At 47.6% G+C, this 25,220-nt stretch overlaps 1 protein-coding gene across 1 annotated transcript in view; it reads left to right on the top strand.

The window, feature by feature from the left end:
* Wdr1 (WD repeat domain 1) overlaps positions 1–24,583 on the top strand; it is a 34,302-nt gene extending 9,719 nt beyond the window's left edge. The window contains exons 3-15 of the mRNA XM_055624086.1: positions 150–240; positions 4,600–4,747; positions 5,688–5,868; positions 10,837–10,914; positions 11,130–11,210; positions 11,521–11,754; positions 14,865–14,954; positions 16,742–16,896; positions 18,259–18,346; positions 20,579–20,689; positions 21,477–21,650; positions 21,917–22,061; positions 23,474–24,583. Of these exons, the coding sequence (XP_055480061.1) occupies positions 150–240; positions 4,600–4,747; positions 5,688–5,868; positions 10,837–10,914; positions 11,130–11,210; positions 11,521–11,754; positions 14,865–14,954; positions 16,742–16,896; positions 18,259–18,346; positions 20,579–20,689; positions 21,477–21,650; positions 21,917–22,061; positions 23,474–23,580 (1,683 nt within the window). The 3' untranslated portion in view covers positions 23,581–24,583. The remainder of the gene's footprint in view (positions 1–149; positions 241–4,599; positions 4,748–5,687; positions 5,869–10,836; positions 10,915–11,129; positions 11,211–11,520; positions 11,755–14,864; positions 14,955–16,741; positions 16,897–18,258; positions 18,347–20,578; positions 20,690–21,476; positions 21,651–21,916; positions 22,062–23,473) is intronic.
* The last annotated feature ends 637 nt before the right edge of the window (positions 24,584–25,220 follow it).

The following is a 25,220-nucleotide window of genomic DNA, read 5'->3' as shown; positions in this document are numbered from 1 at the left end:
TGGACAGGTAGGTATCTTTCTAGGACTTCGTCTGTGATGGTCTGATGTTAAACTTTGTGTGTTCTTGCTCTGGTCTTGGGTTGGGGAGCTAGCAGCAGTTGGTGCCTTGTATATTCCTTACATTCAGCCTTTACTTTTCTCCCCTACAGAACCCTGCTATTGCTGACATCTACACAGAACATGCCCATCAGGTTGTAGTGGCCAAGTATGCACCCAGCGGGTTCTACATTGCTTCTGGAGGTAATTATGAGTACCATTCCTGAACACATGTGGCAATTGGGAATGGGGTTGGGGGATGGTTACGGATAAGGAAAGCAACATTGATTAGCTTTAGCTAAAGTGAGGAGGAAACTATAAACCCCCAAAGTACCCATTTCCGATCTATAATGGACTCTATGTAGTTTTCAGTGTTCTAGCTGGAGGTCAGCAGAAACACTTCTGGGAGGCCCTTGGGTATCTGCACTGTGTTGTTGGAGCTCAGCCTGGGCATGCAATGGCTATTTTGTGTCAATCCACTGATGCTCCTTTCCAGCCAGCCTTGCCACCAGTGCTGGCATTATGTGTGAGACCTGGCCTTTATGCCCTCCAGCCTGGGCCTTTGTGTGGCTCAGTAGGGGACTGTGGCAGATGGGACAGGCAATTGTGGTAGCTTACACTCTAGAATTTAACCATTTACAGATAAGAAGCAGAGAAGATAGATTGAATGTGCATTTTGCATCTCATTCATTTATGTACTTGAATCATTCATTCAGTTTTTCTTTCAGATAGCCAATAAACAATTAATGGCCTGCTTACTTATCTCTGTTTCCAGTAATAGGAGGAAAGTGTAACTGAGCAATGGCTAGGACTGAGAGCCCAGACACTTAGCCACAACAGGGATGACCAAGATTTTTAGGTACTGTGGCCATCTTTATCTGCACTGCCCTCACACTGTTGGTGGTGTGTGCCTGTACCCTAAGGCAGATTGTCTAGGAGATGGCAAGCTGCAGGGCTGGGAGGGTCTCCAGCTCACCCCTTACTGGATGTACATTCCTTATGGTAATTTATGTTCTTGGACCTTCAGTTCTTTCTGTGAACTGGGACTGCAGATAACTCCTCCATGGGTTGAGGATCCAAGGTGATGTGTGTTTGGTACTTAGTAGCACATGACCTGCTACAGATGACCATGGCAGCTATCAGTGAAACAAGGACACAGTTAAGGGAAAGGGCCCTGTGGTAACAGAAGCAAGACAGTGGTTATGTTGCTAACATAATAGTGAAGGGCTAGGCTGGCAATCTGACACATTATAGGGCACTTACTGGTTTTCTGTTTAGATAACTTCGACTCTGTACAAGTAGCTCAGATCCCATGATTTGTTGTAACCTTGTAGATTTTTTTTTTTTTTTTTACTTCTGACCCTGCCAGCAAAATGTCTTTTCATTTAAGCCCTAGGATTTGGCTGGGATGCCTTTTAGAATTATGTTTAACACAGTGGAGTGCTCTGAGAAATCTATTAAGAGAGGAAGGTTGCTAGTAAGGGCAGCCACCCAGCTTGGCACAGCTCCTACTTTGCCATTCCCATCTGAGAGCCTGTGGGCCTAGACCTGACCTCACTGACCCCATGGGGCTGTTGAACGGGACAGATATTTGATGGCCTTCAGAATGAATACAGAATCTATGTAGAAGGCTGATGCAGAGGATGTGACAAAGAACAGTTCACAAAAGGGGACATTGGTTTGCTGGTAGAATGAAGGGAGCTTGTCAGGTGGCCACATTTTCACATTGCCAGTGTACTTCTTTGAGGAGAGCAAAGTGATTGTTAAGGGTAACAGTGGGACATTTGCTGTGCACATGAAGGCCCTGGGCTAAAAATAGTGTTGCATGTTTGAAGCAAGGGAGGGGTTGGGGAAGCTTAGGAAAGGCTGTGCAGTCATGGGTAGGTTAGCTCCTAACTGGTGTGCCCAGCAGGGTTGGATCCCAGTACCCTGAAACCTACATCTCACTCCCACCCGGGGCCTGTGTTTCTTTGAAATCTGCAGATGCTGTCAGTATATCTGGCCAACAGCTGCTGAACGATAGAACCTTCTGGCAGGAATACTAACTACATGAGCGGTCTGTGCCTCTGGGAAGGCCTTCTGATCATAGGAGTTATTTCTAGGGCAGTCTTACTTTTCTTCATACCCAGAAAGGAATGTAGAAGAGGCTACAAGTCAGGGTGCCTGATTTGACCTAAGTGGAAGTGTACCACAGGGAGGAGAGTTCCACAGGCTGGAATAAAAGCCACTCTACTCAAGCTCTCCTCCTCCCTCTTCAAGCCCCATGGCATTTGATGAGCAGCTTTGTGCTCCCAGCACTATATGTGTCAGGTTGAGGGGTGATGCAGACTCAAAAGAATGGCTGCTCCATTGGCTCTGCTCCCTGTCTAATTGTGAACATGAGTTTGCCTAGAATTCTGCCCATCCTTGATGTCACACTGCACTGGGCAGTTTTTCTTCCTGGGGTTGTACAGACCAACAGATCATTTAAAATGGTCTTGCTACATTCTCAACTATTTGGTCTTTTTGGATAACTACTCTCCCCAACTCAGGTTTGATGACTGTTGGGGTCTACCCTGATAGGTTGAGGCCTTGGAATTGCTCTCCAGGCTTCTTCTATCTCTTTACCTGTTCTACTTGCTTCTACAAAGGGTGAAGATAGGCCAGAGGGAGAGGCTATTGGTGTGGTAGCAGAGGTAGTACATAAATAGCTGGATGCCAGTTGAAGGATAGAGGGGAGAACTACATGCAGAATGACAGCAGGTCAATCAACAAGGGGTTGGATAAGCTGGGTCCTACACTACCTGAAAGGGAAGAACACCTTCCATTCTGTCCTTATTTTCTTTTCCAGGGAACAGTGGGCCCTGATAGGGAGGGACCTTGTCCTGTGCACTTGAGTTAGTATGCATGTATACATGAGTATGTGTCTGTGTGGTACCTGTGTACATTTTTACTCATGAATGTATATGCATACATGTGTGTGCATATGTATAGGATTGCCTATGTATGTGTAGATTACCTCTCTAGATGGGGGAGGGGGCAGTGCCTTTCCTACACACATGGCTCCTCATACTGCTGCCTTCATCCTTTCCTTGCTATCCTTGTTTCAGTGACTAACCAACCAGGTCTCCATTTTTTCTGAAACATGCCTGCTGTCTTTCTGGACTTCATCCACAGATGATGGGGCTGGGGGCTTTCTAGCATAACACCACCTAACTTGTCTTCTGCTCCTAGGAATTGGTGTTCCCTCTTACATGGTCCCCAGCTGGACATCATATAGGAACTGTATTTTGAGTCTCATGACTCTACTGGTTCTAGTCCAGCGGTTCTCAACTTAGGGGTCAAACAACCCTTGTACAGGGGTCACCTGAGACCATTGGAAAACACAGATATTTACATTTCCATTCAAAACAATAGCAAAATTACAGTTATGAAGTAGCAACAAAATAATGGTATAGTTGCGGGTCAGCACAACATGAGGAACTGTATTAAATGATCTCAGCATTAGGAAGATTGAGAACCACTGGTCTAGATGTTGGCCCTATGTTTGCATGTAGTAGGGTCTCTAGTGTGCAGAGCCTTGGTTCACAGTTCACTTAGAGCAAGGACTGACTGCACCCCAGGACTAGCCTGAGACTTCACATATGTGGCTTCTCTAAGCAACCCCATGAGCTGGCCCTTTAGGTAATACTTTTACAGAGGGCCCATGCATGAGGTCCTGATGAGGTTCAGGAAGCCTGTATCCAGCAGAGATAGATTTGGTTCCTGAACACTTGACTAACAAGGCCTGGTTGCTGGCTGCTGCATTTGCTGTCTATCACCTCTGCTTAGCCCAGAAAGTGATGTCAGCATCCTCAGGAAAGTGGTCTGGCATCCTTAGGCAAAGCTATCTGCTGTTGCCTTCTTGGAGGCCGTGTGAGCTTTGTAAGCCTGAAGAGTTAGGTAAAGCACTCCCATTTCTTCCCATGGCACAGGCACAGTACTAATTTGGGAAGAGGTGGGTGGGGCCCCAAGTATTCCTTTCTTTACAGTCTGCTGGCAGCATTCCAGTGGGAACACCCTGCACCACGGTCTGTGTTCTTTCTTTGTACCACCCACCTCATCTATCTCACAGAAGTTCTTACTCAGCCCCAGCTCTCACACATGGGGAGGAGGGACAAATGTTCAGGAGACTGGGATTGCAGATCTGCCTTTGAGAGCAAGGCTTATGTGGTGCAAAGGGCCACAGGCCATCATAGCATCACATGTTCTCAGCTACACTGGACAGGAGATGCAGGCCCTGTAACATTGTTGTACATGAGAAATGGAGGTTTTAGTCCAAGTGTTGTGGAGATTGGATTGTCTGCAAGTCATACAGGAAACTGCTTCCTGGTGTGCTGGGGTTTGGCCATCCCTGGGCTTTTTCTACTTCCTGCGGAAGGTTTGCTGGCCAGAGTGGAACACAAGGGTACTGTGACAGCTATGTGGAGGCAGCACCTGTTGGATCTGGGCCAAAAGAAATGGAGCTGGTGCTGAAGGTGCGATAGCCATGCTTCCCTTGCTAGTGGTGTAATGTGGCCCTTCCACCCCTGTCCTGTCCTGCAGATGTCTCTGGGAAGCTAAGGATCTGGGATACAACACAGAAGGAGCACCTTCTGAAGTATGAGTACCAGCCTTTCGCTGGGAAGATCAAAGATATTGCCTGGACTGAAGACAGTAAGAGGATCGCCGTGGTCGGGGAAGGAAGGGAGAAGTGAGTTGTTTGCCTCAGCCCCTCCTTGCTCCCACTCCCATTCTCATGCTCTGCCCTCTCTTTGTAGAAGGAAGAGGCTGCAGAAGGATACCAGTGCTCCTTCTTTCCTAGTAATGTGTAGTTGGAGCCACTGACTGATTTCTTTAGGGTCAGTTTGTCTTGTTTTAGGGAGATTACATCACACTCCACCAAGGCAGAATGTCATCTCTTCCCACACTCTGCTGTCCTGAGCCCTGTACCTCCTGGAACTCTGGACTCTAGTAGTAGTTCCTGCATCCGAGGCAGCAAGAAAGGGCCAGGTGATAGGTGTGTTACTTTATCCCTGGAAGCTGCAGGAAGGGCTGGGCTTGTTTTTTTGTTTTTTTGTTTTTTCTAGATGGACCCATACCCTGAAGTTTTCTGTGCACAACAAATAAGTGAGCATTTCCTGTTGGGGATGTTTAGTGACCAGTAGCCTGATAGCTGTAGCCCAGGTTTTCTCATTAGGAGCAAGTAGTAGCTATGGCAGTTGTCATGGGTTCCAGCACAGAGTTGGCCATCTCCTTTCCACTAGGAGATAGCAACTTGCCTATTGCCTGGCCTTGCCAAAGGAACTTAGGAATTGATTAGACCAGAAAGATGTTCCCCAGTGCTTCTTCCTATAGCACCATCCATGTGGGAGGTGCTTACACTGGGCCATTCACACAGGGACAACCAACCCCTTTCTCACATGGGCTCCATCTGTTCTGGTACACTTTGGACATAGGGTTTGAAAGACCCAAATCAGTTCTTAGGATATTTGTTTCTAGAGCATCCTGAGGTAGACATGCAATATACACTACCAGCCTATGCTTCAGTAACTGCCATTGGGTTTTTCCCATTGTCCTTCTGGGATTGATTTTTTTTTTTTTTCTTTTTTGTTTTTTCTTATTTCTCACTCCTTGACCCTGATTGGGGAAAGGTTTGGAGCTGTCTTCTTATGGGACAGTGGTTCTTCTGTGGGTGAGATTACAGGACACAACAAAGTCATCAACAGTGTGGACATCAAGCAGAGCAGGCCCTACCGACTAGCAACAGGGAGTGATGATAACTGTGCTGCATTCTTCGAAGGCCCCCCATTCAAGTTCAAGTTTACAATTGGCGTAAGTGGGCTTTCTTCTCTTTGGGTGAACTTTGTGGTTTGTTTATGAGACTCTAGGGCCTGAGTAGACATGGTTAGATATGGATACAGGAAGGAACAGTGTATATTCTAAGTGCTGTAATGTATAGGAAGCAGATTCAGTGGAGAAAATATATAGCGATGGAGTTCCCGTTCCCAGCCCTCACAATCTGAGATCCCAGGCTGGCCTCTAAGGTATGTCTTGAGATAATGTGAGTGTACAAAGTATGAGGGTAGTGAAATGCCACTGTATTTAGCTGTGTTGAGCTGACCTTGCTGAGCCACCAAATTAGCCAAAGATCTGCCTTCAGGACATCTGGGCTGGCCCATAGGATACCTCCATGTAGAGGCTGTGGGAGTAAAGATTTCCCAGTGTGGAATGTGATAGGAAGAGCCAAGTGCTCAGCCTGTTCTTTAAGGAGCATTGCTTGGGATTCCTGCTCTGCAGTTTCTCTGGCTTGGCCAAGTAATAGGCTCATCCACCTCCTATTCTCCATCATGTAATGGTGATCTATGGTGCCTTGTCTGAGGTACAACTGGTAGTGCTCATGGCTCTGTCACTGTTCCAGTGCTCAGGCTGGCATTCTTGCGTGAAGACAAGTGATGGGGTGAGGGCTCTGTGACCTGGGCAGTTCTTGCAGCTTCTTTGCTTGCCCTAGCTTTCTCAGTGACTCTTTCCTACAGACTGTGAACAAAGCAGCCAGTACTAGTTCTGGTAATAGAGATGGAGTGACTGTTTAATCAGAAAAGGTATGTCTTCTGTCCTTGGAGGTAGTTGAGTTTGAGGCTTCTCCAATGTCTTCAGACTAATTCTTAAGTAATGTCAGTAGTTCCAGTGTTCATACCTCATTGGAGATTAAATGAGATAATATCCTTAAAGTAGCTTGCTGAGGAGAACTGTTAATTTTAGTATTTTAGTAGCATGACATAAATAGTAGGCATAGCATCCCTGGCAGGAGCAAAGGCAGGACTCGTGAAGAAGGCAGTTTCCATAAACAGGTCTTGGCTTGGGGGTACAGATGGCTATCTAGGGATTTCCTCTTTGTAGTGAAGCAGGCTCTATTTCATCCCTGGGAAGCCAAGTGAGGCCTGTGTGTCCAGCAGGTTTGCTGATCCAAGCTCTTCTTAACCTCCAGTAGCTCTCATCCTGGTCTGCTGCAGCTACCGTTGATAGGTAGTAGCTGCTTGGCTGTTCTGAGAGTGGAGTTTTAAGCAAGAGTGAGATGCCCCTGAGGCTACTAGCTAAGGACTGCTGAACCAGCCAGTTCCTGGATTCTGGTCTTGGGAGAGGGAAGATCATGAGGTTTCTGCAGCAACCAGAGGCTGTCCTGCCATTTTCTAGTGATGCTGTCTGCCTTCCCCAGGCCTCCCACAACACACTGTTTGGATTCTTGGCTTTGGTCTGAGCGGTTTGGGAGCTGGGATCCCTTTCCTGTGGCAGGAGTGATCCTTTCTGTTGCACATGTGGATTAGACTTGTGTAGAAAGATCACAGAGCAACTGAAGAGCATTTAATGGAGCTATGGAGTCACGGTTTGTTGTTGGCAAGGAGCTCATGCCTTACTCTCTATCATTTTCTGTGTGGGCTCACTGGGACCCCAGCTGTCTCTGTTTTCTTTCCTGATACACAGTCCCCTACACCCCAGCTGGCCTGTTGCTAGGTGAGTGCCACCATCTATGTTTAAGTCCATGAAGCCACTATACTGGATCCTGAATAAAGGCTTTCCAAAGAAAGGGCTTTGGACCAAGGAGCAGAGACCTAAGTGTTACCTGGCACAGAACTAGGTAGTTCTACTGCCTTCCATCCAGCTAAGTGTGCCTCTGGACCGTAGGGAGTGTTCATTTTCCCACCTAAAGCCCAGCTGACATATAAGAGAGAAGGCCCATAGTATATGGATGGGACAGGGCATAGTTGAGAGATGAGTTCAAGCTGCTGCCTCAGAAAGTAGTTGTTAGGAATTCTGTGTGGTATGTGGTAAAATCAACTTGTGATGTGCCAGACTCAGAAGGTAAATAGTAGCTTAGGGAAAGATAAGTAGGATCTGATATGCGGAGATCATATCCAGCCTCTTCATCCAAGTTTGGAGATCATGTCACGTCATTGCTAAGAGCAGGGCATAAACTTGAGCTGTTCTGAAGTGAGCCCAGGTTCACCCATAGACTTACCTGTGCCTTCCAGGCCTCTCTACTGCCACACTTGGGTATTGTCCATGTTTGAAGGTAGGGTGGAGAAACCTTTTTCCTGGAATAGGCCCAAAGCACTACCTGTCCCACCCACTGTGTTTTTTAGATGTGGTAGGTAACCTTGGGAGGGTCCAGGGTCATAGGAGAGACCATGGATAACCTCTTACTGCTGGTCATCCCTGTCATATTCCAATGAGCCCATGAACAAAGGAAGCGGCCATGGTGTCAGAGATGGAGGTTTTGCGTGGGATTGACAGAATAGACTTCTCTTTGCTAAGGCTGATCTGTCTAAAGCTATTGATGAGTATCAGATCTGCCAACTGCAAAGACAAACACTGAGCCCTGGTCACCATTCCCCAGGGTGACCAGCCAAAGGCATGTTGAATACACTGGATCACTTCTTCATGAAAAGGGCAACGCTTTGCCCTTACTGGAAAAGCTGCTTACTTTGGTTACAGATTTACCTTCTCTGCATGCAATGCTTGGGCAGACCCAGTGGTACTTAAGGTGTTAGTGAACATAGGAATGTTCTTTTGAGTCTGGCAGTTCCCTATACGTGAATCACAGAGGAGAGACCTTATGGAGTTTGGAGCAAGGCTCTGCCATCATCTGTAAACAACTGTAGAGAGCACCTACTCAGAGGACCCTTTTAGAGACTAGTGGGAATTTAGGAGGGCTTCTATAGAGAGCCCTTAATGAGGTAGTAATGAGGCCCAGATAGTAAGTATGTCCATGACAGAGTCAGGCCATCAGGAGCCCAGGAGCACCTGAATCCCTGACAGTAGTATAGATTTGAATGTCTACTTGAATCTTGTTTTCTTGGTGACGAGATGAGGGTGGGGGTGTAGGCCTTTTGAGGAACTCACTGACATAGCCTATACCCAAGTTCACTGAGTGCTGGCTAACAAGCAGTCAAATTTTGTTCCCCATTTTACATGGGGAAATTGGAAACTGAACATGTAAGTCTGAATGTGACTCATCTTGTCAGCTGAGCCAGGGACCAGAAATCTTGTCTGGCTCAGTAAACAGCAGGGTTCAGGCAGTTATGTGAGGTGGCTGAACCTCTGCATTTTCCACACTCCTCTTCTACACTGCTGGGTCCTCCCTATGGGAAATGCTATTCTTAGCCCTCGTTTTCTTTGGCTAGTGGACTGCTGTTGGCTATTCCCTGCCTGCACAGGGTCTATTTCGGGAGCAGACATGTCTCCTGCCCATGTACATCCTGGTGCCTGGCTGAGTTGCAAGAAGGAATGATGGGCTAAGTCTCCAAATGGGTTTTTGTAGGCTCTGTCACCTAGACCTGTGTGGTCTCTACAGCACACAACCTTACCCCTGCCAGGTTGTGTTTTTTAAGAGAGGCCCACAATGGTAGCTAATGTTCTTTTCACACAGTGACAGGTTGGTACCCTGATCCACCCTCTGGTCTCCAGATTGCTGCTCTCTTGATGGGCACTTTTGCCTCTGAATTCTAGAGTGCTCTAGTACCCCATCCAAATAGAGGGATCCAGGAGTGAGCTGACACCGCTGTGGCTCCTTTGCTTTCTTTCTGTGGAGTAGGCAGAGTAGGGATTCCAGGAACCAGTGTGAGGCCCTCGTGCTGGGGGTGGGATTAAAGGGCAGTAAGCTGGATACTTCTGGTTCAGCTGTGACTATATCAGTACCTCTTCTGCCTTATTTGACCTTGACCCAAAGAAGGTGTGTATTCTCCCAACCCCCACCCCACAGTGATCAGTAAATGTTTTGGCTCTGAGATATTGTTTCAGTCATCTTTGACCACACAGCTAGTGGATATGGAGCACAGGCTCTTTTGGTAGCAGACTCTTTGTACCCAGAGATGGATGTCAGAATGGGTGGCAGATCAGTCTGAGGAGTTAAGGCTTTGACCCACTAGGGTGGCTCTTGGCCAGGGCATGCCCAAGCCTGCCAGTGTAGGCAAGGCAGTGCTGGACAAGAAACTGGAGCCTGGAATTTTACAACTGGTGCAGCTCGAGTTACCCACTTCTTTGGGCCTCATGCTGTGCTGTAAAGAGTCTACACTAAACTTGCTGTGAACAGATTACAACAGTTGCAAAGCTAGAAGTGTGTAGTGCTTCTGAGACCCTGACTTGGGAAGGCTTTGACTTCATGCAGTGTGGTGAGTTATGTATACTGAGAAATTACAGTTAAGCAGATAAAGATACAAGCCTCTGAAAGAGGTGAAAGATGTGAGAGAGTAACCAAGAGAGCAGAACAGCAAACACATACAGACACAATCAAGGAGACTGCATAGTTAGAGCAGGGGCCTTTGGTGGCTCTGCTTCCGAAGACTGGAACTGCCTTGGCCTTCTTTAGACCTTGGTCTCAGACTTAGTCCTGATTAAAAGGCACAGCCACTGCTTGATTTCTTTTTAAAAATCATTTGCTCCTCAATAAACACTCCCAGAATTAACTAGGCCTAACAAGGTAGGTGCCTCATGTGGCTATCTCAGAGCCCAACAATCTAGTACATAAGCTGTCTGGGGCCCCAAAGGAAAGAGGATGCCTCAGTAGGCACTTTTTAAGGGAGCAGGCTTGGTTGAAGAATGGCTTTCTAGAGAGCAGTGAGCAGGCATGAGCAGGAATGCTGAGCTAACTGCCATCAGGGACTACCTGGGTATTTCTCTACACTCTGCACTGTTCCTGTGGACTGATGAATTTTACTGATGTTAGTTTGTGGTAGTGCGTGCATGTGTTAAGTATAAGTAGCTTTTGTGAGCTTTGTCAAATGTTGACAACCCTCTCTCCCATAGGACCACAGCCGCTTTGTCAACTGTGTGCGTTTCTCTCCTGATGGAAACAGATTTGCCACAGCCAGTGCTGATGGCCAGGTAAGAGCTGGGGCAGGGAAGAAGGCTGTATGTAGGCAGGTTCCATAGTCCTGTTTCCTGCTTCCCAGGGTGTCACCAAAGCCCAGCAGACATAAGTCTCTCATTTCATTTCAAAGAATGCTCAAGGCTCCAGCTGTACAACCACAATTGCTGGGGAAATGGCAGGCTAAGAGCACACTACACCAGCTTCTACATAACTTGTTTGTTTCTTGAAGATATTCATTTATGATGGGAAGACAGGAGAGAAGGTGTGTGCCCTTGGAGGAAGCAAGGCCCATGATGGAGGAATTTATGCTGTGAGTATAAATATGTTTCTTGAGTTTCTGGCTTTAATTTGGCCAGTTCTATGTTGATAGTCATCAAAGATGCTTTTGAAGCTAGATGAATATTTAATGTAAACAGCTAAGAGTTGAGCCATGGACACAGAGCTTTAAGGTCATAGTCAGGTAGTGGGAACAGCCAGTGGCTGAGCAGGAACCCTTGGGGTCTGGGGCCATCCTACCACCTCCTTTGGTTCCCTGTTCTCTCTTGGTAGCTATAGGTAGGTGCTTTTGGGGCTCTTGTGGCTCTGAAATCCTCTGACATGTGACGCTTTTGTTGAAATAGATTAGTTGGAGTCCTGATAGCACCCATTTGCTATCTGCTTCTGGAGATAAAACCTCCAAGATTTGGGATGTCAATGTGAACTCTGTGGTCAGCACGTTTCCTATGGGCTCCAATGTTCTGGACCAGCAGCTGGGCTGCCTATGGCAGAAGGACCACCTCCTCAGCATCTCTCTGTCCGGATACATCAATTACCTGGACAAGAACAACCCTACCAAGCCCCTTCGGGTCATCAAGGTGAGCCTTGTTCTAGGCGTGGTGTGGATAGGAAACAGACTGCTTTGGTTCACTGTGAAAGGGGAAACGGATGGCCAGATGGAGGAGAGATGTCAGGCTTCCTTAGTCCTAGGAGTTTTAGCAGAAATCAGGTTGGTACTTTTGGGCATTAGTAGCCCGCTAGAAGTACTGTGAGCAATGCACAGTTGGAATATGGGTGCTTTGGGCCACTGTTCTCTGCTGCAAGAAGTCACTACTTCCTGCTAGAAGTCACTACCAAGCTAGAGTGGCTTGGCTTTCTGGTAGGACTTGGAGTATACCTCACAACTGCAGAAAAAAACCCAGGAACATTCTGAGTGTTAGGGCAGGTTATAGAGCATGGAGGGTAAGGAGGGGGTGAATAAATAAAGGGTTGGGTCAGTTAAGAGTTCAGCAGGGAAATGGCCTGTAATCTGGATCATGGTTTAGTTTGAAAATGATTGTAGGAGGGGCCTACAATCGGGATGTAAAGTGAATAAATTATATAAAAAGAGAAGAATATGCAGAAAATACATAGTCCACAAGCCTAAACAGTTTAAAAAAAAAAAAAATGGGCATAAATGTGAAAGAGGCCCTAGGGTTCACAGCGCATGAAGTTGAACAAGCTGCCAAGTTGGACAAGGCCCCAATTGAGGCCCAAAAGGCCACCCTGGCCAGACTATAACTTGAGGTTCCAAACCCTCCGTGGGGCTCACTAGAGCCAGGTGCTTAAAGGCTACATTGTGCTTCTCTGGCTTTTGCTTCCAACTGCCCCCGCTGCTTCGGCCTCTCAGGAGACCTGGAGCCAGGTTGGGCAGGAACAGCTTTCAGGATCACCTTTACCTTGTCTTCTGACAGTTCCCAGGGTCTTTTAATGACTGAGCCGTGATTTTTAAGGGAGGTTTTCAACAGCCAGACTGTCTTAGGGTTAGTTACTATTGCCATGATGAAACACCATGACTGAAAACAACTTGAGAAGGAAAGGTTTATTTGGCTTACACTTCCATATTTGCTGTTCATCATCAAAGAAAGTCAGGGCAGGCACCTGAAAGAGGAGGTAATGCAGAAACCATGGAGGGGTGATGTTTCCTGGCTTGCTCAGCCTGCTTTCTAATAGAACCCAGGGCCATGAACCCAGGGATAACACTACTTTACAATGGGCTGTGTCCTCCCCCATCAACCACTAAGAAAATGCCCTGCAGGGTGACCTATAGCCCAGTCTCACAAGGCATTTTCTTAATTGAGGTTCCCTCTTTTCAGATGACTTTAGCTTGTGTCAAGTTGACATAAAACTAGCCAGCAATACAAGCTCCATGCCTTGTTCCCCATCCTGGTTGCTGACAATTTCCAAAGCTTTCATTTTAAGCTGCTCTAGTGAAACCTACAGCCCAGCCCTTCTCTCACTAGTGCAGCCTGCTTTTTAGAGGGCCAAAACATACAGAATCACAATCCCCATTCTGTAGGCGAGATTGTATCGAAGAAAGGGGCCTTCTGACCTCAGCCCTTCCAACCCCGTTGAGTGACTCCTCAGCATAAGGTATCTTGACACTGGTCCTGAGGATAGGATTTGGAGCCTCTCTAGTCTTGGGTCCTAGAGCACAGTTCTGTGTGAGTAGAACATGGGTACCCTGCAGCTAGGAGATTGTGCCTGTGGAGGCCAGAACCTCTCAGAGACAGACACTTTTTTTTTTTTTTCCTGTGCTCTGGTTTCAATGGTGAGAAATCAGGCAGACCTGTTTCCTACTAGTACCTGTACCTGGATGAACAGTTTCTGGTCGTCTGCCTTCTGGGCATCTTGGTCTGACTACTGCCGTGGGCTACCCATGCTGCTAGACTCATAGGGTTCTGAGAATGCTGCTTGGCCAGGCAAGCTCGAGGAGTATCACTGTCTTTTAAGTTCTCAGAGAAACCTAACCTCAGCTTCTCTGTACAACTGTATGGATCATGTCAGGTGGCAGCTGCTACTCTCAGGCTACAGAGAATATGTACTATTCTAGTGAGCCAGAAGTTTTGAGACTAGAATGTGATTCTTAGTCCTGGCTGGCTACCTGGCTGCCTTTCCTGGGAGCTTTATAGCAAAGGGCTTATTGGTTGCTAAAAGGGGCTCTGTCAGAGTCTCTGGAGCTGGCCTTTGTGGTGTTTTCTGTAGCCCATGTTTCTCAAGCTTAAGAGTGTGTGAGAATCACCCAAGAATGCTAGCTTGCTAAACAATACAGCCCAGAGAGAGCTAGACATTGCAGTGAGGACTGAAATCTTAAGTCTCTCAAGCAAGGCTGTTGCCATAGGCAACGAGTAGCACACAGGTCTCCCTGGAATCTTGCTGAGCACAGGTTTTCATTCAGCAGGCCAGGCAAGTCTTCTGATTGCCTGTAAGGCCCATGCTGGGTCAAACAGAAGACAACTTGGGCTCATGCCTCTTAAGGAGTTATAGTGTATTTTACCAAGGACTGTCACTGTTTTCTGAGGGTAAATGCCATATTGTGATAACAAAAGAGACCCATGGAGGCTCAAGGAGAAAAGATGTAAGGAGAAAGCCCTAAGCAAGAAGCAGATCAGTTAGCTATCCCTCAAATGTTCCTGGAAAATACCAGAGGCTAGTGGGGACCCAGGGTTAGAGTGGAACACATGTGAGAGACATACCATCTGAGCCAATTATAGAGAAGGTGAGAGCGCCCCCCTCTACAGAGTCCTGTATACCCAACAACATTACCTGCTTCATCAGTAGGGAGGAGGGGTCCTAGGAAAAACCAGTACTTGAGCCTTAGTGGTCACCCCTAGAGCATAGGGCCTCCAGTGTGTAATCCTGTCCTAGCTGATGTGCTCATGGGTGGCAGCAGGGCAATGTTTTCCTCTACAAGTGGTTTAGGTCCCTGAGTCCTAGGCTTTGGTACAAACCTTGTCCTTAGCCCAGGTAGGTTTTAGGTGTTGAGGGAAGCAGCATGTGATAGTTTTGTCAGAGAAGCTGACTAGGAAGGAGATGGATGACTGATTGTGGCTCATGACTTAATCTGTGGACAGTGTGTCTGCTGCAGTCCAAGCACAGCTCAGCTGCTGAGTGCCAGAGGACAAGATATGCTACCTCAGCTAACCCCAACCCGTTGTCTCTCTTTCAGGGTCACAGTAAATCCATCCAGTGTCTGACAGTGCACAGAAATGGTGGCAAGTCCTATATCTATTCTGGGAGCCACGATGGACATATCAATATCCTTTGACTGGGGAGCTGGCACAGGCACTGGCAAGAGAGGACTTTCCTGTTCCCATGGTGCTGGAAGCGAGGCCAGCCAGATGGCTCCAGCCCCAGCTGCACTCACTAAGCTGGCTGACCTGATACATCTGTCTGCGCTTGGTGCCTTGACCTCTTCCATCCTCAGGCAAAAGAAAGCCCTTGGCCCTGCTTACTGCTCAGCCTAACACAGTGTTTGTCTCTGCACTTGAGCTCCTTTTTTCTGAAATATTGGTGCCTTACTATGTCCATTTCTATCACCAGCAATGAAATCATTGAGTCTTAGGATTCAGGACTTGAGACCCTTCAGCAGAGGCACTTTGTTTTAAACATGGGGAAACTGAAGCCCAGAGAAGCAATGTGCTTTCCCCGAAACCACATAACCTGTTAACAACAAAGCTGGGACCAGAACTCAGGAGGGATTGGGTTCTCTTTGCCCCTCCCCTCAGTAACTTACACTTTTTAGGGAGTGTGTAACCTATTAGTGGCATGCCTGCCATGCTTATGCTCTGTCTCCTGTTTTGTGTTCCCACTGTGGGGCTGCGTCTGCATGATGGCCTCTTATTCACATGCTGCTGGCTTCCTGGAGGCCGGTTCCAGTACCCTCACAGCATGGCTCCCACAGAAGACCCAGGAAGATCCCCTAGCCTAGAAAGGGTGGGTACCCACTCTCTATCACTAGGAAGGAAAAGTATCACAGCTGATGGCTAAGCAGTCTTTAGGGCCAGTGTGTCCTGTAGTTGTAACCAGGGCCATCAGCACCGCCTATGTCCCTTATGCACTGTCTTCACTCACTTGAACTGTGTCCTTCTGATTTCCATCCCTAATAGTTCATGTACACTGAGCCTCCCATGGAAGTGATGATGGTTACTTGAAATGAGATTCTTTTTTCTTAAGCATTTCAGCCACACCTTCTCCCTGAGCACCTCAGGCTCAGCATCCACACATCGTCCCTGTCAGGTGGCCCTCCCCCACCCTCAGGCTGGTACCCAATAGCACCTAGGCAGTAGTTACTTGATCACTGGGGCACAGCCAGCTTAGTTGGGGATAGTCATAGACCTTCAGCTACTGATGCAGGAAATACAAAATGAGCATGTGGCTCACACGCAGTGGGCAATGACACATGAGTCACACTGTTGTCTAAACATGGTGCTCTCTGGTCATTGCAGGAGCCCACCTAAAGGTTGTTCCAGGAGTAGTCAGTGATGCTATGGTTAGAGTACCCCTAATCTGAAGTTGTTGTGGCCAGAAGTGTGTTATCCTTGTTCTTATTTCCAGAGTATTTACATAGAAATACCTACCTTGGCAGTGGGACCCAAGTTTAAACCTGAAATTCATGTGTATCTTTCGGTCCAGAGGTTAGGTTATAATACTATACAGTATTTCTTATGTGCCTGTGTTCTGACTGCAACTGCCACATGTCATGCAACTTCCTGGCATTGTATCAGCACCTAGAAAGTTAGATTTTGAACTGTTAGACACTAGGTGTGTCAGCTGTTATAACCATCATAGACAAGTCTGCCTGTATCCATCAGACCGGCTTTACATGCTTTTTATAGGTTGTGCGATTTATTGCCTTGGTCCTTTGGCTAGTAGCCAGGCTGCCTCCCTGGCTCACACTGCCTTAGCTCTCTGAAATCCCAAGGTTGGCCATCTGTGAGAATAGCTCCTGTCCTTTCTACAATATCTTCTGCCTCCATGAAGGTTAGTCAGGCCTCTTTAGAGCGTAGGCCTGAGGTCTGGTTTCTCCTTAATCATACCCTACATTACTGGGATTCAGAGACAGGAGAGAATGACTCCTTCTCTGGAAAAGGCCACACAAATCAGGTGTCCAGGATGACCGTGGATGAGTCTGGGCAGTTGGTCAGCTGCAGCATGGATGACACTGTGCGGTACACCAACCTCACACTCAGGGACTACAGGTAAGTCCTTCCTGACGTAGCCAGCCATGGGTCTAGAGAGGTCCAGAATGAGCCGTAGGTGTCTACAAAGGTTCCAGCAGGGGCAGCTTCTGTCTGCCCTTTCTGTTTGTTTCTGAATTTCATTCAGATACTAAGCCCAGGGAGCTGAGCAACAGAGCCCTAGTAACCAGGCTCACCAGTGTGACCAGATACAGACCCTGCAGCCCCATGAGTCATTAGCTTGTCTGCTCTCCTTTGTGTCTTTGTGCCAGCAGAGAGAGTGACTTTGGAGCTTGGTTGAAAAGGTCAGGTGAAGCTCAAAGGCTCATGACATGCCATGTCTGTGTGTGAGGAGCCACCTCTTGTTTGGGGTATAAGTGGTCATAAGGACACTGAATCAGAGGTGTCTGTCCATAGTGATAGGTGAGAACAGGCAAGGGGGTTACGGGGTCCTACTCCAAGTCGTTGGCTCCAAAACAGACTTGGCAACCTTGGTAAGACCTCCCATTACCACAGTGGCACCCCACCCCACTTCTACCCTCACTCTTGCTGACACCCTGTAGAGCACTTCTTGGTAGACTCCATCATGGCCTTTTATGACTCAAATCCTGCTAAGAATGTACCTGACCTGGAGAATGATGGGGTCCTGGACAACTTCTTTTTGAGCCCCCAACCCTAGGCATGGGCCTGGCTGGCAGCAGACCTGCCAACGTGTCCTGTGTGTTCAGACCAGTGGCCACTGGGCATTTAAGAATGAAGGCACCCTTAAACCCATGGACCCCAGCAGTCTGGTTTTTATTGCCATGTGATACCACTTGTGAAAGTTGTCCTGTTGGCAGCCAGTGGCTACAAGGGTCAAGAGGACTTGGACACTGAAATCCAGCCATGGCTTGGCCTAGTTCTGTGGAAGCTTTAGTTAACATTTTCAAGAAAGATTGCTATAAATTACTCTAGATGAGTTTTGATAGCATTTCTCTACTGTAAGAGGGAACTGGGGCCTTTATTAAAGGTATTGGAGCCCTAGTTCCCCTCTTGGGAAGAGCAGCTATGGCCCACAGGGGGAACTGACCTCAGCTTTGTATATACCTAGAAAATTGAAGTCTTGAACCTACAGATGAGTGGGGGATAATACGATTGCAAGAGACCGCACAGTCCTCTAACTTCCACTTCTTGCCACTACTTTTTCCCCACTCTGGCCTCCCTTCATGATAAAAAGACCTCAGTGCCCTGTTTGGTCACCTCGTGTTTTAGCAAGCTGCCCTTCAGCAAAGATTACAATAGCCTTTCTTTCCCACATAGCCAAGTGGTGCCGTGCGTGTATTGCTAGCACACTGAGCCACCTGAATGTGCAAGTAACCTGCACTGCTTCCCCTCCCCCAACAGTGGACAAGGCGTTGTGAAACTGGATGTCCAACCAAAGTGTGTAGCTGTTGGCCCTGGGGGCTATACCGTGGTCGTTTGCATTGGGCAGGTACGTTTGGCTACATTTTGACTGAAGTAGTGGGAGATGAGATGTATACCACTGTCTAGTTTCTGAGTTCTATCCATGTTCTGGTTTCCATTTCTGGTGCTGTGATAAAACACAGACCAAAAGTAACTTGGGGAGGAAAGGCTTTACTTGGCTTCTAGTCTAGGTGATAGTTCATGTCTGAGGACCAGCAGAGCAGGAACCTAAAGAGGAACAAACCCTGGAGGAATGCTGCTTACTGGTCTCTCGAAGGCTTACGCTCAACTAGCTTTCTCAGCTGTCCCAGGACTGCCTGCCTAGGGATGGCACCACCCCATATCAATTGGGTTCTCCTGCATCAATTAGCAGTCAAGACGGTGCCCCACAGGCCAATCTAATTAAAGCAATTCTTCATTTGAGGTTCCCTCTTCAGGTGACTCTTAAGTTCTATCAAGTTGACAGTGTTTTGTGTTGTAAGCACATTGGCCTGTGCTTTTGGCTTCTTATGGAAGTCACTGTGCTGACTGTTAGGGAAAGTGTTGCTCCCTAAATTGGTACACAGGAAAAGGGCAGAGCTGTTCTCTAAGCATCAGACCAAACTATAGACCCATCTGTCCAGGGGGCTCTGAGATACTCAGCTATGTGGTTTTGTCATGTATCCTTCATTTCATAAACCTTCCCTGGTGGAACTGTGTGATTTGAATCACTTCCGCACCCTCTCTGAGCACAAGATGATCATAAAGATCCAGTACTCATACTCCTTGACAGTTTAGCTGTTGAGTGATGCTGCCACATGAGGATAAGGCAGAGCCCAGGCCATGATAGGTTCTAACTCTCTGAGGTCCCTGTGTACATTTTCCTTTAGTGTGGCTGGAACAGAGCCCTTGGCTTACAGCTGTGCCTGTCCTACTTTGTGCAGAATCCTGCTTCACCGCATTCCATCTTTGCAAACCTAAGCATGCCATCATGTGGTCAGGGCCAGCAGCTGACTAGTGGTTCCTAGTCATGAGTGACAGACCCTGCTGAAGAATCTCCCTACCCCTCCCTGCTCTGTGAAGTTGATTGTTAAAGGGAGAGTGGATTCTGTGTCCCAGATAATCAAGTGTCCCTGCCAAATAATTACTACACTCGTGTGAGCAGCCACAGGGCACAAAAAGGAATGTGCTGCATGGGGTGCCCTAGTCAGGGCTGCTTTTCCATGGCAGATCTGCCAGCCTTATATCAACACCTGGCTCTGGTGGCTAGTGCATGAGGACTTAGGGCCTTTTCTGTGGCAAGGCCTCAGACAGACACATTGTCCCAGGCCCCAGTTACTTCATCGGAGGTCATAGTGTCTGTTTGCTGACCCTATCCTTGGGGCTGATCAGAAGATGTAGCCAAGGTGGGTGAAAGCAGGAACTCAGACTATCTGCCATTCAGAAGGTGATGGCAAATTTCTCCACAGTGTCCTGGCAGGTCAGGGCACCAGCTCCCAGACAGGACTTTTCTCTGTGCGTGTGTGTATGCCATGTTATCTGCTGGTTGAGGACAAGCCAAGGTCCATTTGTGACCTTGACCCCTAACTAGCAGGTAGCTTAGTCAAGATCAGGCCACCACATACCTCCAAAGCCCTGACACACGGAAGTGTCTGCAACTCAGGCAAGCATAGCTGGCCTCAGTGTATCTGACTGTGGTGTAGACTTCTCCACACAAGTCTTCTACTTTATGTAGAGCAGGTAGCACTTGAGCAGTAGCGTTGGCAGAACCCCTGCTGAACACACGTACACGTGCACTATATTGTCCAGCTCTTTTTCCTTCATGCATCTGGGGTTGCCCAGTTGTTTCCACAGAGCGCCACTGATGCCCTGACTGGACAATCAGTGCTGGGTGTCCAGTAACCTTTGTCATGGGTACCATACTGTCATCTGGGCTGAACAAAAACCTGCACAGATATTAACCGTTTCTTAGGATCTAGAGTCGGAATTATTGGGGTCAGGCTATTGCCCCTGATGGTTAAGAGTCAGTGCCATTCCTGCGCTTCTGCCCTTTGCCCTCAGAGACCAGCACTTCAAATGGTTCAGTCACAGGGCGTTTTCTCAAGTTCTGGCCAGCAACTAATAGTAACATAGTCCTGTGGGGAGGAAAGTAATGCCTCCATCAAAAGATTGAGACTGACTCAGGATATGGCTTAGAATTGAGAGCCAATGAGAACTCGCCTTTCCTGCTAATGATCAGTGTCTCAGGAACCAGTGATCTGACTGCATCTTCATGTCACAGATTGTTCTTCTAAAGGACCAGAAGAAGTGCTTCAGCATCGACAACCCTGGCTACGAGCCTGAAGTCGTGGCTGTGCACCCTGGTGGGGACACAGTGGCTGTTGGGGGCACGGTAAGACCATTTCTCCTTTACCCTGTGACCTCATTTTCTGATTTGGGTCCTAGAGAAGGCCAAGATCTTCAGTATATGCTGGAATTCCATAGAAATAAGCTCTAATGCTAGGGAAAAAATGGACTTGCCAATGACAGCAAGAGCAAGCAGACAGAGAGAGCTCCCTCCTTCCGTGTCCTTTAATAGGCTGCCAGCAGAAGGTGTGGTCCAGATTAAAGTTGTATCTTCCTAACTCAAAAGATCCAGATTAAAAGTGGATCTTTCCACTTCAAATGATTTAATTAAGAAAAAAACAACAACAACTCAGAGGTATACCTAGCTGCTTGGATTTTAGTTAAGTGACAACCAAGAATATCCATCAAGGTGTTCACAAGGTGACACCTGCCACAAGGTGACAGGAAGCTTGTAGGAGATTGGTATAATGCAGCTTGCCTGGCACAGTTAGTGCCTCTAGAGTCTGGGAAACTATTGTGTAGTTTTCTCCAGATTCACCTTCAGGGAACCATGAGCACTATTTATAGGACCTCCTTGGCAGCCAGCCAACACACAAAATGAGATAGGGAGCCCTGGGGTTCCATCATTTCTGCTCAGGTAAGGAGGAAGCTGAGGTGAAACATGTAATGGAGTATGTTGGGAGAAGCCAGCCATTTCTTGGCACCCAGAGCCCAGGGCACACACTGGTACTTACTGAGCCATGATAGGTTTCTTTACTGAAGTCTCAACCTTCCCCTAACATACACATGGTGTGTATGTTTAAGGAGTAACTGCTTCCTGTCCCTGCCTACAGGATGGCAATGTGCGTGTTTACTCTATCCTGGGCACCACACTAAAGGATGAAGGCAAACTCCTAGAAGCCAAGGGGCCAGTGACAGACCTGGCCTACTCCCATGATGGTGCCTTCCTGGCCGTGTGTGATGCCAGCAAGGTGGTCACAGTGTTCAGTGTAGCTGATGGCTACTCGGTGAGTAGGGTGCAGACCTTTCCGTTCTATGCTAGAGGGGTTAGGGGAGAACTGTAGCCAGATGTTCTTGGTCTATGCTTTCCTGAGCCATGCCTTCATCTCCATGAGTGGCAGGCACCTGGTGGGGCTCTTGGGAGGAAGCAGAGAGCTGGGGGTCGTGATCAGGGACTGGGGCTTCTCCTTGTTCCTACAAGGGCTGCCTGGGAGGACCATGGTTCTCTGGTATGAACTCTGATCTTAACACCTCTGCTTTCTTTCTGTGCTAGGAGAATAATGTGTTTTATGGACACCATGCAAAAATTGTGTGCCTGGCCTGGTCACCAGACAATGAACACTTTGCCTCTGGTGGCATGGACATGATGGTGTACGTGTGGACCCTGAGTGACCCAGAGACCAAAGTCAAGATTCAAGGTAACTCCCACCCTCCTTAAGATCTGGGCTCTGTAGGCTGCTCCAGAGACAGTCGTATGATCCTGACTCCTGTGGTCAAGTGACCCTGGGGTATGTCCTTTAAGAAGTGACCTAATGGAGATGTGGTTCCATTCTTCCCTCCGGCATATACTGGGCATCCTGCTGGCCTGTGCAGATGAATCGTGAGGCATTCATTCTGGAAGGAATCCTTGATCTCCATATTTAGGACATACAGGAGAAAAACCCTTTGACATCTTTCTTCTCCATCCCACGCCTGTGCCTTAACCCACAACCAAGTTATTTACTCCCACCATGGAGATGTCAGTAGAAGGGTAATGTTTTTCCAAGTAGCCATATTTTCAAAGGAGACAGATTTTCTTTTTTGTTTTTTAAGATTTATTTATTATTTATATAGCATTCTGCTTGCATGTATGCCTATGCACAGGAAGAGGTACTAGATCTCACTGTAGATGGTTGTGAGCCACCATGTGGTTGCTGGGAATTGAACTCAAGACCTTTGTAAGAACAGCCAATGTTCTTAACTTCTAGCTATCTCTCCAGTCCTTTTTTGTTTTTAATCATTATTCTGATTATCCAACCTTTTATCACTGCTCCTGCTGGTAGTTCATTGTTAGGATCCACAGTCACATATGGCTGGTGGTCCTGAGTGAGAGAGCTACATGCCATTTTTATACTGTCCCCTTGGTCTACCTGCTACACAGAAGGCAACCCTTTGTATTCACTGGAACAGGAATCCTAGCCTGTTTTAAAGCTATCCTAAGCTATCCCAACAGCTGCAAGTTAGGGAGGCCTACTATCCTGGAAGGCAGACCAGGAGGAGAAGCCCTGAAGCAGCTTCCAGGTATTCATTTTGGCTTGTAAGGCAATCTAGAAATGGATCAAGAAGGTAATATGTCAGGACTCGTGCAGAGAATGGTGCTTGGCATCTGTCTGCTTTGCTCACAGACCCCCAAACACAGCTGGCTTTGCCATAGAGAGTGCGATAGCTTACAGTTTTCAGGCCCATAATGGCTTGATCTGCTAAGACACATTTGCCTCACTTGGGCAGGGCTGCTGAACCAGCCTGGGACCCACTTTGGGCCTAGGGACCAGGGATCCTGTAGGGAGACCCCTTTCCTGGAGGCCCCTGGGGCTTTATGAGAAGTTTGGTTTGAAGAAACCCAAAGGTGTAATATCTTATAGCTAGAGTCAAGAATAATGGAGGTGACATGGCAACTGGAGTCCTATCGCTGCCACCTCTGTCCTCACAGACTTGTCCTTAGGAAAATGGAACTGCTACTGTGGCAATTTCTGCTTCTCACTGATGACTTTGGCCCAGTGGTTCTGTTCCTAATCAGATACAGGTAGAGGCAAAGTGGGACCTGTTTCTTCTGATTTCATTCTTTTCCCAGATGCTCACCGGCTGCACCATGTCAGCAGCCTGGCCTGGCTGGACAAGCACACACTAGTCACCACCTCCCATGATGCCTCTGTGAAGGAGTGGACAATCACCTACTGAGGACACTGCTCACCCCACGGACCGAATCAGGGACTAGAGTTTAACTGCCTCGGAGCACCCTTCTCTTAACTATTTCTGTAATGCTCCCCTTCCCGCCTGCCCCGGGAGTAAGCAGGGCTTGCGAATACCCTCCTCTCTGTAGGGTGTCCATGTCTGTACGCGTCCTTCTGAAAGCTTTAGACAGTAACAGTTTGCACATGAAAAATAAAGCAAGCACTTAAACAGCGTGTGGAGCGTACCTAAAAACTAACAGCCCACCAGACTGTGAGAGCGTGGAACATTCCAGAGGCAGCAGCCTCCAAAGCACAGACCCCAGCCCCTATGGCTCTTGCAGCTTTTCAGGATGCTGGGTAGAGAGCAGCCCCTGGCTCCCCTTTCCCATGCAGGATGCAGCTGCACTGGAGAGGAAGAGCCACAATGCAGACCCCTGTGTCAGCATTCTCTGTAGAGCAGGTCTGCTCCTCAGTGTAAGTCATGTTGTATGGCTGCTTCCCTGGAGCCATCCCTGGATTCCACAGGGACATGTGAACCTTGATCTCATTGTCAGATTTTGTGCTTGATTTTAAGAATGAAAACCATGGGATTTTTTTTTTTTTTTTTTTAAATGTATCTTGACTGTTGTTTGTCTTGTTCCTGAGCTGGCGTGCTGACAGTACAGTGTCCAGGCAAGTAGACCCCTTGTGAGCCAGACTGAGGTGTCCTGGTCACATGATCACCATGCTTCAATGTTTTCCTGTCTCGTCCCCACTCTGGCCCCAAGAGAAGAGATTAAGGACAAGATGATGTCACTGTAACTTGTCATGTTTTTACCTTTTTTTTTTTTTTCTTTTTCAGTGCAGAAATTAAAGTAAGTATAAAGCACCGTGATTGGCAGTTTCTTTGCGTGTGTCGGAATCACTGGTAAATGTTGGCTGAGAACAATCCCTCCCCTTGCACTTGTGAAAACACTTTGAGCGCTTTAAGAGATTAGACTGAGAAATAATTAAATATCTTTTTCTCTTCATTGTGGATCACTGGCTCTGTATGGTGGTACATGTGGGAGGTTGGGGGGTTGTTGGGAACCCACTAGCCAATATCTCTGGTGGGATCCTTATGAATTCACATTGTGGCCATCAACAGCCCAAGAGAAACCAAGACTCATCCTTTTCCCATCCCCAGACCCCACATGACTTGGCCCACACCCTTTTCTTAGAAACAGCATTGGGCCTGATACTGCCTAGATCCTGCCTCAGCCTCTTCTGTGTAATCAACCACAACACCTCAAACCAGGAACTGGATCTAGGTGTTTGAGAAAACTTCCTATACAGCTAAAACAACTCAAAGCACTGCTCTTAGGTGCAAGTTTGTAGTCCCCATAGAAACACTCATCTGTGATTCTTAATGTTGTTTCTGCCATTCTTACAAGAATGATAGAAGTCAAGAAAATGAAGTTACATTATCTGAGATGTAAACCACTACAGAACTAGGTCAGAAACATGTTTTGCATGGAGACCCGATGCATTCGTGTTAAGGAGTCACTGGGTGGGTGGAAGTAGCAGTACCTGAGGGAGCGTGGCTTGGCCTGTCCTTACACCTGAGTTCTCAGTTACACATGAGAACTGACAACAGCGACTATTTCCTCCAGGGTAGAAGACTCCCCG

The sequence above is a fragment of the Psammomys obesus genome, unplaced genomic scaffold (assembly GCF_907164565.1).
Source record: "Psammomys obesus unplaced genomic scaffold, mPsaObe1.curated_primary_1811, whole genome shotgun sequence".
Classification (NCBI taxonomy): Eukaryota; Metazoa; Chordata; class Mammalia; order Rodentia; family Muridae; genus Psammomys; species Psammomys obesus.
This window is presented reverse-complemented; position numbering and strand designations above follow the sequence as displayed.